The sequence below is a fragment of the Zonotrichia albicollis genome, unplaced genomic scaffold (assembly GCF_047830755.1).
Source record: "Zonotrichia albicollis isolate bZonAlb1 unplaced genomic scaffold, bZonAlb1.hap1 Scaffold_177, whole genome shotgun sequence".
NCBI classification, from domain to species: Eukaryota; Metazoa; Chordata; class Aves; order Passeriformes; family Passerellidae; genus Zonotrichia; species Zonotrichia albicollis.
The window spans coordinates 62,073-79,926 of NW_027428375.1; the positions used below are offsets into that span (position 1 = coordinate 62,073).

The 17,854-nt window shown below is 60.4% G+C and overlaps 1 protein-coding gene across 1 annotated transcript; it reads right to left on the reverse strand.

Moving 5' to 3' along the window:
* Positions 1-474: 474 nt before the first annotated feature.
* LOC141727680 (receptor tyrosine-protein kinase erbB-3-like) lies at positions 475-17,433 on the reverse strand. Its single transcript, XM_074533942.1, is given in 13 exon segments — positions 475-2,255; positions 4,223-4,499; positions 5,470-5,541; positions 6,402-6,572; positions 7,237-7,334; positions 7,877-8,023; positions 9,367-9,442; positions 11,684-11,839; positions 13,855-13,895; positions 13,898-13,979; positions 14,925-14,984; positions 16,372-16,470; positions 17,092-17,433. Coding segments are annotated over 13 exon segments (2,145 nt in total). The 3' UTR covers positions 475-1,731.
* Between the last annotated feature and the right edge of the window lie 421 nt (positions 17,434-17,854).

Below are 17,854 nucleotides of genomic sequence, written 5' to 3' on the forward strand. Positions count from 1 at the left end.
TGCAACTCCCGGCGTGCAGCGCGGCTCTCGCGAGAGGAGGTGGGTTGTGAGACCGGAAGCGGCGCGCGGGGAGTGATGGGGGATGTAGGCGGGAGGAGGGAACGGGAATTTCGGTACCGGGAGCGCACCGGGAGCGATGGATCTCCCTTTCCCTCCGCTGTGGGGATCCCCGGCATGTTCCTGATCCAACCCCCAGACCCGCGACCCCCGCCCCACTCAGCCCCGTAACCCCCCCGGGTACCGGTACCGTCGCCGTTCCCGGACCTTGGTCCCGGTTTCCTCCCCGGTATGCCCCGCTCCGAACCCCCCAAGTCTCACTGGCGACGTTTTTTATTCAAATTATTTTATTTTCATTCATCCCGTGCGACCCCCGGGGCCGGGGGCGATCCCTGAGCGGGGGCTCCCCCCCCCCCCAACCCGAAAAAACGGGGAAAAAAAACCCAAAAAAAGGAGAAATCCCCCAAAAAAGGGATCCCCCCAACCTCAGGAACCCCCAAACCTTCACTCAGCAGGAGAACCTGAAAATAAAATGAGTCTGGGGTCCTCAAGAGACACCAAATTCTCCCAGGGACCCCCCCCAGATCCCCCATGAATTTGGAGAGCACCTTCAATGAGGGAAGAAGAGGAAGAGGAAGGAAAAAAATGGGAGGAAGAGGAAGGAAAAGATGAGGAGGGGTCTCAAAGGGAAAAGATGGGGAGGGGTCTCCTGGAGGCTGTAAAAAAAAAACATTTTGGGGGTCAAAAAAGGCAAAAAAAGGATCCCAGAGGACCCCAAACCTTCACTCGGCAGGGAACCCTGAAAATAAAATGAGTCTGGGGTCCTTCAGAAATCCCACGTGGGGACCCCTTAAGGGACCCCAAATGAGGGAGGAGGAGGAGGAGGAGGAAGGGAAAAAATGGGGAGGGGGAAATAAAAGATGGATGGGGGAGGAAATAAAAATGGGGAGGGGTCTCAAGGGGGAAACAGGGGAGGGGTCTCAAGGGGAAAAGATGGGGAGGGGTCTCCTGGGAGGGCATGTAAAAATCAGGATGAGGCTCGGGAAAAAAGGCAAAAAAAGACAAAAAATGGATCCCAGAGGACCCCAAACCTTCACTCAGCAGGGAACCCTGAAAATAAAATGAGTCTGGGGTCCTTCAGAAATCTCAAGAGACCCCAAATTCACCCCAGGGACCCCCAAAAGGGATTTGGGGAGCACCTTCAATGAGGGAGGAGGAGGAGGAGGAAGGAAAAAATGAGAAGGGGAGGAAGAAAAAGATGGGAGGGGGAGGAAATAAAAATGGGGAGGGGTCTCAAGGGGAAAAGATGGGGAGGGGTCTCCTGGAGAGCGTAAAAAAAAACATTTTGGGGGTCAAAAAAATGCAAAAAAAAGGCAAAAAAAGACAAAAAATGGATCCCGGGGGACCCAAAAGCTTCACTCAGCAGGGAACCCTGAAAATAAAATGAGTCTGGGGTCCTTCAGAAATCCCACGTGGGGACCTCCCCAAATGAGGGAGGAGGAGGAGGAAGGAAAAAATGGGAGGGGGAGGAAATAAAAATGGGGAAGGGTCTCAAGGGTAAAAGATGGGGAGGGGTCTCCTGGAGGCCGTAAAAAAAAACATTTTGGGGGTCAAAAAAAAAGCAAAAAAAAGGCAAAAAAAGTCCCAAGAGCCCCCCAAACCCTGTTGGGGGGATGGACAAGGGGGTCCTTCATATTCCCAGCGAGCCCCCCCAAATTTGGGGAGGGGTCTCGGCTACGTCCGGCGCGCTTTGGCGAACAGGCGGCTGTGCCAATAATCGGGGTTATCGAAGGCGCAGTCCGAGGCTTCCAAACTCCGCAGCGCCTTCATGGGGAGGGGGCGGCACCGCGGCCGCGGCACCGCCTCCATCTCCTCGTAGCCTTCCTCCCCCTCCTCATCCTCCCCCTCCAAACGGGCGGGGGTCGCTGGGGAGGGGTCTCCGGGTCTCATCTCGGTGTAACCGTGGTGGTGGTGGAGGAGGAGGGAGCGGCTGAGGCGCGGTTGTTTGTTCATGTATTCGTAATCTTCCTCCTCATCCTCATCTTCCTCGGGTTGGTTTTGGGGAGGGGGTCCCGGAGGTCTTTTCGGGGGGTCGCAGCCCCCCAATTCCATGTATTCGTAGCCCAGTTCTTCCAGAGAAGCCGGGCGGGGTTGTGGGGGGCGGTTCATGTATTCGTATTCTTCATCATCATCATCATCCTCACCTTCCTCATCCTCCTCTTCCTCGCCGGGGGGCGGCGCCGAGCACGCGGCGGGGTCTGAGGGGAGGGGGAGATAAAGGTCAGGACCCCCCACCCCAAAAAAAAAAAACCTCACAAGGGGAGGATTTGAGGTCCTAAAATCAGAAATTCCTAAAAAAGAGAATCCCTGAAAGGAGCCCCAAAACCCCCAAAATTGGGATGGAGCCCCCCCACAGGCAAAGGAGACCCCCCCCCAAATCCTGTGGGATGGGACCCCCACCCCAAAAATCGGGGATGGAACCCCCTGGACCCCCCAAATCCTGTGGGATGGGACCCCCACCCCAAAAATCGGGGATGGAACCCCCAGGAGACCCCAAATCCTGTGGGATGGGACCCCCAGACCCAATCCAGTGGGACAGAGCCCCCAATAAGGACCCCCACGGACAGGGGCGAGCCCCCAGACCCAATTCAATGGGATGGGACCGCCCCCTCCCCAAGGCCGCCATGGACAGGGAGAGCCCCCAGCCCCAATCCAATGTGATGGGACCACCCCCTCCCCAAAACCGCCATGGACAGGGAGAGGCCCCAGCCCCATTCCAGCAGGATGGGACCCCCACAAAGCCCCAAAACACGATCGAATAGGATGGGACCCCCCTCCCCAAGACCCCCACCCCAGCAGGATGGGACACCCACAAAGCCCCAAAACCCCACCCAATGAGACAGGACCCCCCCTCCCCAAGGCCGCCATGGACAGGGAGAGCCCCCAGCCCTATTCCAGCAGGATGGGACCCCCCAAAGCCCCAAAACCCCGATCGAATAGGATGGAACCCCCCCATCCCCAAGATGGCCATGGACAGGGAGAGCCCCCAGCCCCAATCCAATGTGATGGGACCGCCCCCTACAAGGACCCCCACAGATAAGGGGAGCCCCCAGACCCCATTCAAAGGGAGAGAACGTCCCCCAAAAGGACGCCCATGGACAGGGAGAGCCCCCAGCCCCATTCCAGCAGGATGGAGCCCCCTCCCCAAGACCCCCATGAGTGGGGCCGACCCCATCCCCATCCCAGCAGGATGGGACCCCCACAAAACCCCAAAACCCGATAGAATAGGATGGGACCCCCGTCCCCAAGACCCCCACCCCAGCAGGATGGGACCCCCACAAAACCCCAAAACCCCACTCAATGAGACAGGACCCCCCTCCCCAAGACCCCCATGGACAGGGAGAGCCCCCAGCCCCAATCCAATGTGATGGGACCGCCCCCTCCCCAAGACTGCCATGGACAGGGAGAGCCCCCAGCCCCATTCCAGCAGGATGGGACCCCCAAAACCCGATCGAATAGGATGGGACGCCCCCTCCCCAAGACCCCCATCCCAGCAGGATGGGACCACCACAAAACCCCAAAACCCGATCGAATAGGATGGGACACCCCCTCCCCAAGACGGCCATGGACAGGGAGAGCCCCCAGCCCCAATCCAATGTGATGGGACCACCCCCTCCCCAAAACTGCCATGGACAGGGAGAGGCCCCAGCCCCATTCCAGCAGGATGGGACCCCCACAAAGCCCCAAAACACGATCGAATAGGATGGGACCCCCCTCCCCAAGACCCCCACCCCAGCAGGATGGGACCCCCACAAAGCCCCAAAGCCCCAAAACCCGATCGAATAGGATGGGACACCCCCTCCCCAAGACCGCCATGGACAGGGTGAGCCCCCAGCCCCATTCCAGCAGGATGGAGCCCCCTCCCCAAGACCCCCATGAGTGGGGCCGACCCCATCCCCATCCCAGCAGGATGGGACCCCCACAAAGCCCCAAAACCCGATCGAATAGGATGGGACACCCCCTCCCCAAGACCGCCATGGACAGGGAGAGCCCCAGCCCCAATCCAATGTGATGGGACCGCCCCCTCCCCAAGATCGCCATGGACAGGGAGAGCCCCCATCCCCATTCCAGCAGGATGGGACCCCCACAAAGCCCCAAAACCCCACCCAATGAGACAGAACCCCCCTCCCCAAGACCCCCATCCCCCCCCGAGCCCCCTCCTCACCTCTGGGGGCGCAGTTGGGGCTCACGTAGCCGTTGGGATCCTCCTCGCTGCCCTCGGAGCCGGGCCCCGGCGGGGGCTGCAGGCTCTCGCGCTGGGACAGGTACGCGCTGTCCCCGCCCCGCGAGCGGAGGCTGCGGCACAGGGACCCCCCCAGGGACCCCCCCGAGCCGCCCAGCTCCAGCTCCGAGGCGGTGCCGCGGCCCTCGGAGCACTCGGACACCGTGCGGCCCATGGAGCCCTGGCGGGAGCGGGAGCGGCGCGGCCGCGGCACCGCGGGCTGGGGAGGCAGGGGCGGGTCAGGGGGGGGACCCCGAAACTGACCCGGGACCCCGAAACTGACCCGGGACCCCAAAACCTGACCCGGGACCCCAAACCTGACCCGGGACCCCCCAAACCTGACCCGCGACCCCAAAACCTGACCCGGGACCCCAAACCTGACCCGGGACCCCAAAACTGACCCGGGACCCCCCGGGCTGGGGATACAGGGGGGGGTCAGGGGGGAGACCCCGAAACTGAGCCGGGACCCCCCAAACCTGACCCAGGACCCCGAACCTGACCCGGGACCCCAAACCTGACCTGAGACCCCGAAACTGACCTGAGACCCCGAACCTGACCCGGGACGCCAAACCTGACCCGGGACCCCAGACCTGACCTGAGACCCCGAAACTGACCCGGGACCCCGAAACTGAGCCGGGACTCCCCGAACCTGACCCGGGACCCCCAAAACTGACCCGGGACCCCAAACCTGACCCGGGACCTCAAACCTGACCCGGGACCCCCCAAACCTGACCCGGGACCCCGAAACTGACCTGGGACCCCCAACCTGACCCGGGACCCCCCGGGCTGGGGATGCAGGGGGGGGTCAGGGGGGAGACCCCGAAACTGACCCGGGACCCCAAACCTGCCCCGGGACCCCAAACCTGACCCGGGACCCCAAACCTGACCCGGGACCCCCCGGGCTGGGGATACGGAGAGGGGGTCAGGGGGGACACCCCGAACCTGACCCGGGACCCCGAAACTGACCCGGGACCCCAAACCTGACCCGGGACCCCAAACCTGACCCGGGACCCCCCGGGCTGGGGATACAGGGGAGAAGGTCGGGGGGACACCCCGAAACTGACCCGGGACCCCAAAACCGACCCAGGACCCCCCACCATGGGTACACCGACAGTAAGGGGGGGGGATCCCAACGAGACCCCAACCCCAGAGCCCCCCAAAGCCCCCCAGAGTCCCCCCAGCCCCGGTACCTGGCGGGCGCAGCCCAGGCCGGGCTGGTTCATGGGGATGTACCCGGCGGGGGCGCTCAGCAGGCTCGGGCTCTGCGGGGACACCGCGGGGACACCGGGGATGGCACCGAGGGGACACCACGGGGACATGGTGGGGACATGGCAGGGCTGGCACCGAGGGGACACCGAGGGGACACCACGGGGACACCGGGGATGGCACCGAGGGGACACCGGGGATGGCACCGAGGGGACACCACAGGGACACGGGGGGGACATGGCGGGGCTGGCACCGAGGGGACACCGAGAGGACACAGTAGGGACACGGGTACATGGGGGGGACACCGGGGATGGCACCAAGGGGACACCACGAGGACACCGAGAGGACATGGGGATACCGAGGGGACAGCGGGGCTGGCACTGAGGGGACACGGTGGGGACATGGGGACATCATGGGGACGGTGGGGACATGGGGACATCATGGGGATGACACCGAGGTGACATCGTGGGGACACCACAGGGACACGGGGGGGACATGGCGGGGCTGGCACCGAGGGGACACCATGGGGGGACACCGAGGGGACACGAGGGGGACATGGAGGGACACAGGGGGTGGGCACCGAGGGCACACTCAGGGGACATCGTGGGGAGACTGAGGGGACACCATGGGGACATGGCCGAGCTGGCACCAAGGGACATGGGGGGACATTGGGGGCTGGCACTGAGGGGACACGGAGGGGACACCGAGACACCACGGGGACACCGCGGTGACACCGAGGAGACACCACAGGGACATGGGGACACCAAGGGGACACCGCGGTGACACCGAGGAGACACCACAGGGACATGGGGACACCAAGGGGACACAGTGGGGACACCCCCAATCCCCGTAATTCCCCAAATCCCCCCAAATTCTCCCCAATTTCCCCCCGATCCCCCCAGCCCGGGGGTCTCACCCTGGCGCAGCCACCGCGGGGGCGCTGCGGGCCGAGCCCGCCGGGGCTGAGGCCGAAGGTCCCGTCCAGCTCCTCCTCCTCCTCCTCCTCCTCCAGCTCCAGCGTCTCCACCTCGTCCAGCTCCTTCTCGCTGAGGGCGGGGGGCTCGCCGGGGGGCGTGGCCCCGCTCTCCTGATGGGGAGGGGTCCCAGGTCAGCACTGGGGGGTTTGGGGGGTTTTGGGGGCACTTGGGGGGGGTCTGAGGGGTCTATGGGGGGTTTGGGGGCTCACCTTGGTCACCAGGTATGGGGGCAATGGGTCAGGGATGGGGGGTCTGGGGGGATTTGGGGGGTTTTGGGGGGGTCTAAGGGGGGTTTGGGAGCTCACCTTTGTCATCATCACGCTTGGAGGTTTTGGGGTCTGGGGGGGTCTTGGAGGGGCTTTGGGGGCTCACCTTGGTCACCGGGTATGGGGGCAATGGGTCAGGGATGGGGGTCTGGGGAGGTTTGGGGGGATTTGGGGGGTTTTGGGGGCATTTGGGGGGTTCTAGGGGGGTCTAAGGGGGGTTTGGGAGCTCACCTTGGTCACCGGGTATAGGGAAAATGGGTCAACCTTGGGGGGGTTTGGGGTCTGGGGGGATTTGGGGGGTCTGGGGGAGTTTAGGGGCTCACCTTGGTCACCAGGTATGGGTGGGGGGGGGTCCCAGGTCAGGGTTGAGAAATTTGGGGGGTCTGGGGGTGTTTTGGGGGGTTTGGAGGTCTCACCTTGATGACCGGGTAGCACGGGGGGTCCTGGGGGAGTTTTGGGGGGTTCTGGGGGTGTTTTGGGGGTGTTTTGGGGGGTTTTGGGGTCTCACCTTGATGACCAGGTAGCGCGGGGGGTCCCGGGCCATGCGGGTGAACTCGTTGGCCAATTCCTTGAAGGTGGGACGGATGTTCTCATCGATCATCCAGCCTGGGGACAGGGACAGGGACACGGTCACAGGGTGGGGACAGGGACAGGGACACAGTGTGGGGACGGGGACACGGTCACAGGGTGGGGACAGGGACACGGTCACAGGGTGGGGACAGGGACAGGGACAGGGTCACCAGGGTGGGGACAGGGACACGGTCACAGGGTGGGGACAGGGACACGGTCACAGGGTGGGGACAGGGACAGGGACACAGGGTGGGGACAGGGACAGGGACAGGGTCACCAGGGTGGGGACAGGGACAGGGACACAGGGTGGGGACAGGGACAGGGACACGGTCACAGGGTGGGGACAGGGACAGGGTCACCAGGGTGGGGACACTGCCAGGACACAGCCAGGACACGGCTCTGGGGACAGGGACAGAGGTGGGGACAGCAGCACGTCCTGCCCAGCCCTGGGGACAGCAGCAGGACCCTGAAAGCCCAGTGCCAGCCCTGGTGCCACCCTGGTGAACGCTCTGGGGACAGTCCTGGTGCCACCCCAGTGCCACTCTGATGCCACCCCAGTGCCACCTGTCCCCGCTCACATTTCACCATGACCATGTAGACGTCGATGGTGCAGATCTGCGGCTGCGAGAGCCGCTCGCCCTTCTCCAGCAGGTCGGGAACCTCGGCCAGGCGGATCCCGGCGTAGGGCTCGGCCCCGAAGGTCATCATCTCCCACAGTGTCACCCCTGGGGACATCGAGGGGACAGCTGTGAGCCATGGGGACACTGAGGGACAGCTGTGAGCCATGGGGACACTGGGGACAGTGAGGGACAGGAGGACAGCCCGGCCAGGCGGATCCCGGCGTAGGGCTCGGCCCCGAAGGTCATCATCTCCCACAGCGTCACCCCTGGGGACATCGAGGGGACAGCAGGGGACAGCTGTGAGCCACAGGGGACACTGGGGACAGCAGGGGACAGCAGGGACACTGGGGACAGTGAGGGACAGCAGGGACACCAGGGACAGCAGGGACACCGGGACACTCCAGCCAGGCGGATCCCGGCGTAGGGCTCGGCTCCAAAAGTCACCATCTCCCACAGTGTCACCCCTGGGGACAGCAGGGACAGTGAGGGACAGCAGGGGACACTGGGGACAGCCTGTGAGCCATGGGGACACCGGGGACACTGGGGACAGTGAGGGACAGCAAGGACAGCAGGGACAGCAGGGACACCGGGACACTCCAGCCAGGCGGATCCCGGCGTAGGGCTCGGCCCCAAATGTCATCATCTCCCACAGCGTCACCCCTGGGGACACCAAGGGACAGCCTGTGAGCCATGGGGACACCAGGGACAGCAGGGAACAGTGAGGGACAGCAGAGACAGCCTGTGAGCCATGGGGACAGCAGGGGACAGCTGGGGACACTGGGGACAGCAGGGACAGCCCAGCCAGGTGGATCCCGGCGTAGGGCTCGGCTCCAAATGTCACCATCTCCCACAGTGTCACCCCTGGGGACAGCAGGGACAGTGAGGGTCAGCAGGGGACACTGGGGACAGCCTGTGAGCCACGGGGACACCGGGGACAGCTGGGGACAGTGAGGGACAGCAAGGACACCAGGGACAGCAGGGACACCAGGACACTTCAGCCAGGTGGATCCCGGCGTAGGGCTCGGCTCCAAATGTCACCATCTCCCACAGTGTCACCCCTGGGGACACCAAGGGACAGCCTGTGAGCCATGGGGACACTGAGGGACAGCTGTGAGCCACAGAGACACCGGGGACAGCAGGGACAGGGGGACAGCCCGGCCAGGCGGATCCCGGCATAGGGCTCGGCCCTAAATGTCACCATCTCCCACAGTGTCACCCCTGGGGACACCAAGGGACAGTGAGAGACAGCAGGGACAGCCTGTGAGCCATGGGGACACCGGGGACAGTGAGGGACAGGGGGACAGCCCGGCCAGGCGGATCCCGGCATAGGGCTCAGCTCCAAATGTCACCATCTCCCACAGCGTCACCCCTGGGGACACTGAGGTGACACCGGGGGACACTGGGGGACAGCAGGGGACATTGGGGGACATCGGGGGACAGCCGCTCACCGTAGCTCCAGACGTCGCTCTGGTGCGTGTACTTGCCGAAGTGAATGCTCTCCAGCGCCATCCACTTGATGGGAGTCTGCGGGAAAGGAGGGGACACCGTGGGGACAATGTGGGGACAACGGTATCAGGGTGGTCCCAGGGGTACAGAGCAGGTGACACAGATGGCGTTTGGGGTGACACTGATGCTTCTTTGGGGGTCCCACTGATGCCATTTGGTGTCACACCAATGCCATTTGGGGGTGTCCCAGAGCGGGTGACACCGATGCCATTGGGTGTGACACCAGTCCCATTTGGGGATGGCACCGATGCCATTTGGGGTGTCCCAGAGCGGGTGACACTGATGCCATTTGGGGTGACACTAATGGCACTGGGGTAACACCAATGCCCCTTGGGGGTGACACCAATGCCATTGGGTGTGACACCAGTCCCATTTGGTGTCACACCGATGGCATTTGGGGTGTCCCAGAGCAGGTGACATGGATGGCATTTGGGGTGTCACACCGATGCCATTTGGGTGCCATTTGAGGTGACACCAATGCCATTGGGTGTGACACCAGTCCCGTTTGGGGATGACACCGATGGCATTTGGGGTGTCCCAGAGTGGGTGACATGGATGGCATTTGGGGTGTCACACCGATGCCATTTGGGTGCCATTTGAGGTGACACCGGTGCCATTTGGGGGTCCCACCGATGCCACTGGGTGTCACACCGATGCCACTGAGGGTGTCCCAGAGTGGGTGATACCGGCGCCGTTTGGGTGCCATTTGAGGTGACACCGGTGCCATTTGGGGGTCCCACCGATGCCCTTTGGGGGTGACACCAATGCCATTGGGGGGTGACATGGGTGCCATTTGGTGTCACACCAATGCCATTTGGGGTGTCCCAGAGCAGGTGACATGGATGGCATTTGGGGTGTCACACCGATGCCATTTGGGTGCCATTTGAGGTGACACCGATGCCATTTGGGGGTGACACCGATGCCATTGGGGGGTGACTTGGGTGCCATTTGGTGTCACACCCAATGGCATTTGGGGGTGTCCCAGAGCAGATGACATGGATGGCATTTGGGGTGACCCCAATGGCACTGGGGTAACACCAATGCCCCTTGGGGGTGACACCAATGCCATTGGGTGTGACACCAGTCCCGTTTGGGGATGGCACCGATGGCATTTGGGGTGTCCCAGAGCAGGTGACATGGATGGCATTTGGGGTGTCACACCGATGCCGTTTGGGTGCCATTTGAGGTGACACCGGTGCCATTTGGGTGTCCCACCGATGCCATTGGGTGTCACATCGATGCCACTGAGGGTGTCCCAGAGTGGGTAACACCGGCGCCATTTGGGTGCCATTTGAGGTGACACCGGTGCCATTTGGGGGTCCCACCGATGCCCTTTGGAGGTGACACCAATGCCATTGGGGGGTGAAATGGGTGCCATTTGGTGTCACACCAATGGCATTTGGGGTGTCCCAGAGCAGGTGACATGGATGGCATTTGGGGTGTCACACCGATGCCATTTGGGTGCCATTTGAGGTGACACCGGTGCCATTTCGATGTCCCACCGATGCCCTTTGGGGGTGACACCAAGGCCATTGGGGGGTGACATGGGCGCCATCTGGTGTCACACCAATGCCATTTGGGGGTGTCCCAGAGCAGATGACATGGATGGCATTTGAGGTGACCCCAATGGCACTGGGGTAACACCAATGCCCCTTGGGGGTGACACCAATGCCATTGGGTGTGACACCAGTCCCGTTTGGGGATGGCACCGATGGCATTTGGGGTGTCCCAGAGCAGGTGACATGGATGGCATTTGGGGTGACATCGGTGCCATTTGGGGGTCCCACCGATGCCACTGGGTGTCACACCAATGCCACTGAGGGTGTCCCAGAGTGGGTGACACCGGTGCTGTTTGGGTGCCATTTGAGGTGACACCAATGCCATTGGGGGGTGACATGGGTGCCATTGGGGGGTGACACCAATGCCATTGGGGGGTGACATGGGCGCCATTTGGTGTCACACCAATGCCATTGGGGGTCCCACCGAAGCCACTGGGTGTCCCACCGATGCCACTGAGGGTGTCCCAGAGTGGGTGACACCGGCGCCATTTGGGTGCCATTTGAGGTGACACGGGTGCCATTTGGGGGTCCCACCGATGCCACTGGGTGTCACACCAATGCCACTGAGGGTGTCCCAGAGTGGGTGACACCGGCGCCATTTGGGTGCCATTTGAGGTGACATGGGTGCCATTGGGGGGTGACATGGGTGCCATCGGGGGTCCCACCGCTGCCCCTCGGGGGTCACAGCCCCCAGCCCCACCTTGAGCTCGTTGTAGAAGTATTTCTTGTCGTCGGGGTAGAGCAGGTCGGCGATGCCGAAATCGGCCACCTGCGCCTGGCTGGGCGACTTGAGCAGCACGTTCCGGGCAGCCAGGTTCCTGTGCACCATGCGGTGCTCCTCCAGGTAGTACATGCCCTGAAAATGGGGAGAAAGATTAAATTTTAATATATTTGTTATTTATTTAATGTATTTAATATACGTGTATAATATTGGTTGTATATTGTATAATATACAATATAACAGCCAGGTTCCTGTGCACCATGTGGTGCTCCTCCAGGTAGTACATGCCCTGAAAATGGGGAGAAAGGTTAAATTTTAATATATTTGTTATTTATTTAATGTATTTAATATACGTGTATCATGTTGGTTGTATATTGTATAATATACAATATAACAGCCAGGTTCCTGTGCACCATGCGGTGCTCCTCCAGGTAGTACATGCCCTGAAAATAGTGAGAAAGATTAATTTTTAATATTTATTTATATATTGTATTTATTAAATGTATATAATATTGGTTATATATTGTATATTGTATAATATAGAATATAACAGCCAGGTTCTTGTGCACCATGCGGTGCTCCTCCAGGTAGTACATGCCCTGAAAATTGTGAGAAAGATTATTTTTAATTTATTTATTTATTTGTTCATTTATTTATTTATTGTATTTACTATATGTGTATTATATTGGTTATATATTGGATTATATAGAATATAACTGCCAGGTTCGCGTGCACCATGCGGTGCTCCTCCAGGTAGTACATGCCTGAAAATGGGGAGAAAGATTAAATTTTAATATATTTGTTATTTATTTAATGTATTTAATATACGTGTATAATATTGGTTGTATATTGTACAATATACAATATAACTGCCAGGTTCCTGTGCACCATGCAATGCTCCTCCAGGTAGTACATGCCCTAAAACACAGGGGAGGCAGTGGTGCCAACAGGAAATCTTGTCTTATTTTAAAAAATATATTGATATCTATTTCTGTTATCATTTATATAATGTGTATATGTTATTGGTGATATGTTGTATTAAATGCTTGATATTTATTTTTATATAAAGGAATGTGCAGGAGCCACCCCAAACCCTTCACCCTGTGTGAACTCTCAGTTTTTAGGACCAAAGGAATGGGCAGGAACCACCCCAAACCCTTTCACTGTGTTTGACTCTCAGTTTTTAGGACTCAGGAATGCACAGGAACCGCCCCAAACCCTTCACCATATGTGAATTCTCAGGTTTTAGGACTGAAGGAATCAGCAGGAACCACCCCAAACCCTTCACCCTGTGTGACCCCTCAATTTTTAGGACTCGGGAAGGCTCAGGAACCACCCCAAACCCTTCACTGTCATCTTTTATGACCAATGGAATGGGTAGGAACCACCCCAAACCCTTCACCCTCAATTTTTAGGATGGAAGGAACATGCAGGAACCACCCCAAAACCCTTCACCCCGTGTGACCCCTCAATTTTTAGGACGCAGGAAGGTTCAGGAACCACCCCAAACCTTTCACTCTCATCTTTTATGACCAAGGAATGGGTAGGAACCACCCCAAACCCTTCACCCTCAGATTTTAGGACCTCAGGAAGGCACAGGAACCACCACCAAACCCTTCACTCGGTCTGAACTCTAATTTTTTAGGACAGAAGGCACAGTCAGGAATCACCCCAAACCCTTCACCCTCAATTTTTAGGATGGAAGGAACATGCAGGAACCACCCCAAACCCTTCACCACATGTGAATTCTCAGCTTTTAGGACTGAAGGAATCAGCAGGAACCACCCCAAACCCTTCACCCCGTGTGACCCCTCAATTTTTAGGACTCGGGAAGGCTCAGGAACCACCCCAAACCCTTCACCATATGTGAATTCTCAGGTTTTAGGACCAGAGAGACATCCTTAACCAAGGTCTGACTTGCGATTTTTAGGATGAGAGAAAGAAATGGAAGGAACCAGGAACGACCCCAAACCCTTCACTCGGTCTGAACTCTAATTTTTAGGACAGAAGGCACAGTCAGGAATCACCCCAAACCCTTCACCCCGTTTGACCCCTCAATTTTAGGACTCGGGAAGGCTCAGGAACCACCCCAAACCCTTCACCCCCTCGTTCTTTACGCCTCAGCAGCCCGTGGCTCCCCGGGCACTGACCTTGGCCACCTGCACGCACCAGTTGAGCAGCAGCTGGGGCTGATGGCGCCGCGGTTCTTGCGCACGTAGTCGAGCAGCGAGCCCAGCGGCAGCAGCTGCGTCACCAGCTGCAGCTGCGGGCCCGGCAGATCCCCAGCAGCCGCACGATGTACGAGTGGTCCAGGCTGCCGATGGCCAGCATGTGCTGGGGGGGGGGGCACAGGGTCAGCACCCCAAAGTGTGCCCGGGGCACCCCCAGATCCGGGGGAACACCCAGAGCACACCCAGAGCACCCCCAGAGCATCCCTGGAGTGTCCCCGGGGCATCCCAGAGCCAGGGGGACACCCAGAGAATCCCTGGAGTGTCCCCAAAATGTCTCCAGAGTGTCCCCAGAGCGCTCCCACATCCACCCAGATCCAGAGGGACACCTGGATCTCTCCCAGAGCACACCCAGAGCACCCCCAGAGTGTCCCAGAGCACCCTGGGCAGATCCCCAGCAGCCGCACGATGTACGAGTGGTCCAGGCTGCCAATGGCCAGCATGTGCTGGGGGGGCACAGGGTCAGCACCCCAAAGTGTGCCCGGGGCACCCCCAGATCCGGGGAGATACCTGGGGTACACCCAGAGCACCCCCAGGACATCCTTGGCTTCAGGGGGACACCCAGAACACCCCCAGAGCATCCCTGGAGTGTCTTCAGAGCACCCCCAGAGTGTCCCCAGGACACCCCCAGGTCCAGAGGGACACCTGGGGCACACCTAGAGCACCCCCAGAACATCCTTGGCTTCAGGGGGACACCCAGAGCACACACCCAGAACACCCCCAGAGCACCCTCAGAGTGTCCCCAGGGCACCCTAGATCCAGGGGGGACACCTGGGCCATCCCCGGAGTGTCCTTGGAGCACCCCCAGAGTGTCCCCATATTCCCTCAGCTTCAGGGGGACACCTGGGGCACCCCCCAGAGCATCCTTGGCTTCAGGGGGACACCCAGAGCACACCCAGAGCACCCCCAGAGCACCCCTAGAGTGTCCCCAGGGCATCCCAGATCCAGGGGTACATGCAAAGCACCCCCAGAGCGTCCCCAGAGCACCCTGGGCAGATCCCCAGCAGCCGCACGATGTACGAGTGGTCCAGGCTGCCGATGGCCAGCATGTGCTGGGGGGGCACAGGGGTCAGCACCCCAAAGTGTGCCCGGGGCACCCCAAGATCCGGGGAGATACCTGAGGTACACCCAGGGCATCCCCAGAACATCCTTGGCTTCAGGGGGACACCCAGAGCACCCCCAGAGCACACCCAGAGCACCTTGGAGTGTCCTCAGAGCACCCCCAGAGTGTCCCCAAATTCCCCCAGCTTCAGGGGGACACCCAGAGCACCCCCAGAACACCCCCAGAGCACCCTCGGAGTGTCCCCAGGGCACCCCTAGATCCAGGGGGGACACCTGGGCCATCCTCGGAGTGTCCTTGGAGCACCCCCAGAGTGTCCCCATATTCCCTCAGCTTCAGGGGGACACCCAGAGCACCCCCAGAACATCCTTGGCTTCAGGGGGACACCCAGAGCACACCCAGAGCACCCCAGCCTCAGAGCATCCCAGAGTATCCCCCAAATCTCTTCAGATCCTGGGGGACACTCAGAGCACACCCAGAGCATCCTTGGAGTGTCCTCAGAGCACCCCCAGAGTGTCCCCAGGGCATCCCAGAGCCAGGGGACACCCAGAGAATCCCTGAGTGTCCCCAAAGTGTCTCCAGAGTGTCCCCAGAGCGCCCCCACATCTACCCAGATCCAGAGGGACACCTGGATCTCTCCCAGAGCACACCCAGAGCATCCCCAGAGTGTCCCCAGGGCACCCCCAGAGCATCCCAAACTTCCCCAGATCCAGGGGGACACCCAGAGCATCCTCAGAGTGTCCCCGGAGTGTCCCCAAAGTGTCCCTGGGGGCACCCAGATACAGAGAGACACCCAGAGCACCCCCAGAGTGTCCCCCAGAGCACCCGGGCAGATCCCCAGCAGCCGCACGATGTACGAGTGGTCCAGGCTGCGATGGCCAGCATGTGCTGGGGGGGCACAGGGTCAGCACCCCAAAGTGTGCCCGGGGCAACCCCGAGATCCGGGGGAACACCCAGAGCACCCCCAGAACATCCTTGGCTTCAGGGGGACACACAGAGCACCCCCAGAGCACCCCCAGAGCACCTTGGAGTGTCCCCAGAGCACCCCCAGAGTGTCCCCAGGACACCCCCAGGTCCAGAGGGACACTGGGGCACTCCCAGAGCACTCCCAGAGTGTCTCTGGAGTGTCCCCAAATCTTTCCAGATCCAGGGGGACACCAGAGCATCCCCCCGGCCACCCCCAGAGCATCCCCATAGTGTCCCCAGAGCACCCCAGAACATCCCCGGCTTCAGGGGTACCCTGGAACACCCCCAGAGCACCCCAGATCCAGGGGGACACCCAGAACCCCTCCCCTGGCCCCAGAGGGGACCCCTGGAGCACCCCCAGACCCCCCCCAACCCAGGGGACCCCCAAATCCCCCAGTGCCCCCCACACTCACGTCGGTGACGGCGTGGAAGGATTGCTGCCCGCTGCAGTCCTGGATCACCTTGATGCTCACCGGGATCTTGATGGAATCCCCGTCCGGGATCCAGATCCCCTGCGGGGTTGGGATCAAGGGGATTGGTGGGATTTGGGATGGGATTTATGGGATGGGATAGGGTGAGATCAATGGGATTGATGGGATGGGATAGGGTGGGATCAATGGGATTGATGGGATGGGATCAATGGCATGAGATTGATGAGATTGATGGGATCAATGGGATTTATGGGACTTGATGGGATGGGATCAGTGGGGTCAGTGGGATTTATGGGATGGGGATGGGATCAATGGGATCAATGGGATGGATCAATGAGGTGGATCAATGAGATGGGATACGGTCGATGGGATGGATCAAGAGGATGGGATTTATGGGATGGGATCAATGGATGGGATGGGATTGATAGGATGGGGATCAGTGGGATGGAATTGATGGGATTGATGGGATTGATGAGATGGGATGGGACTGATGGGATGGAATTGATGGGATCAATGGGATCGATGGGATTGATGGGATTGATGGGATTGATGGGATTGATGGGATTGATGGGATTGATGGGATTGATGGGATTGATGGATCAATGGGATTGATGGGATGGAATTGATGGGATCAATGGGGTGGGATCGATGGATGGGATGGGATCAATGGGACGGCACCTCAGCCCCCTCCCCACGCCCCACCTTGTGCACGGTGCCGAAGACGCCGGAGCCCAGCACCTTGAGGCGCTTCAGCTCCGACTCCTTGAAGATCCGGGCCAGGACCTTGTTGGCTTTCTCACTGGGGTCCAGCGGCTCCAGGCTCTGCGGGGACACGGCGTGACAGCGTGACAACGGGGACAGGGACGGGGACACGGCATGGGAACAGGGACAGGGATGGGGACAGGATGGGGACACCCGCGTGACAATGGGGACAGGGATGGGGACAGGGATGGGGACAACCGCATGACAACGGGGACAGGGACAGGATGGGGACAGGGATGGGGACACCGCGTGACAACGGGGACAGGGACGGGGACACGGCATGGGGACAGAGACAGGGATGGGGACAGGATGGGGACACCGCATGACAACGGGGACAGGGACAGGATGGGGACAGGGATGGGGACACCGCGTGACAACGGGGACAGGGACGGGGGACACGGCATGGGGACAGGGACAGGGATGGGGACAGGATGGGGACACCGCATGACAATGGGGACAGGGACAGGATGAGGACAGGGACACGGCATGACAATGGGGACAGGGATGGGGATGGGGACATGGTGTGGGAATGGGGACGGGGACAGGGACATGGTGTGGGAACAGGGATGGGGACACGGCATGACAACGGGGATGGGGACAGACAGGGACATGGTGTGGGAAGGGGGACAGGATGGGAAATGGCATAGGGACAGGGACAGGGATGGGGACAAGATGGGGACGGGGATGGGGATGGGGACAGGGA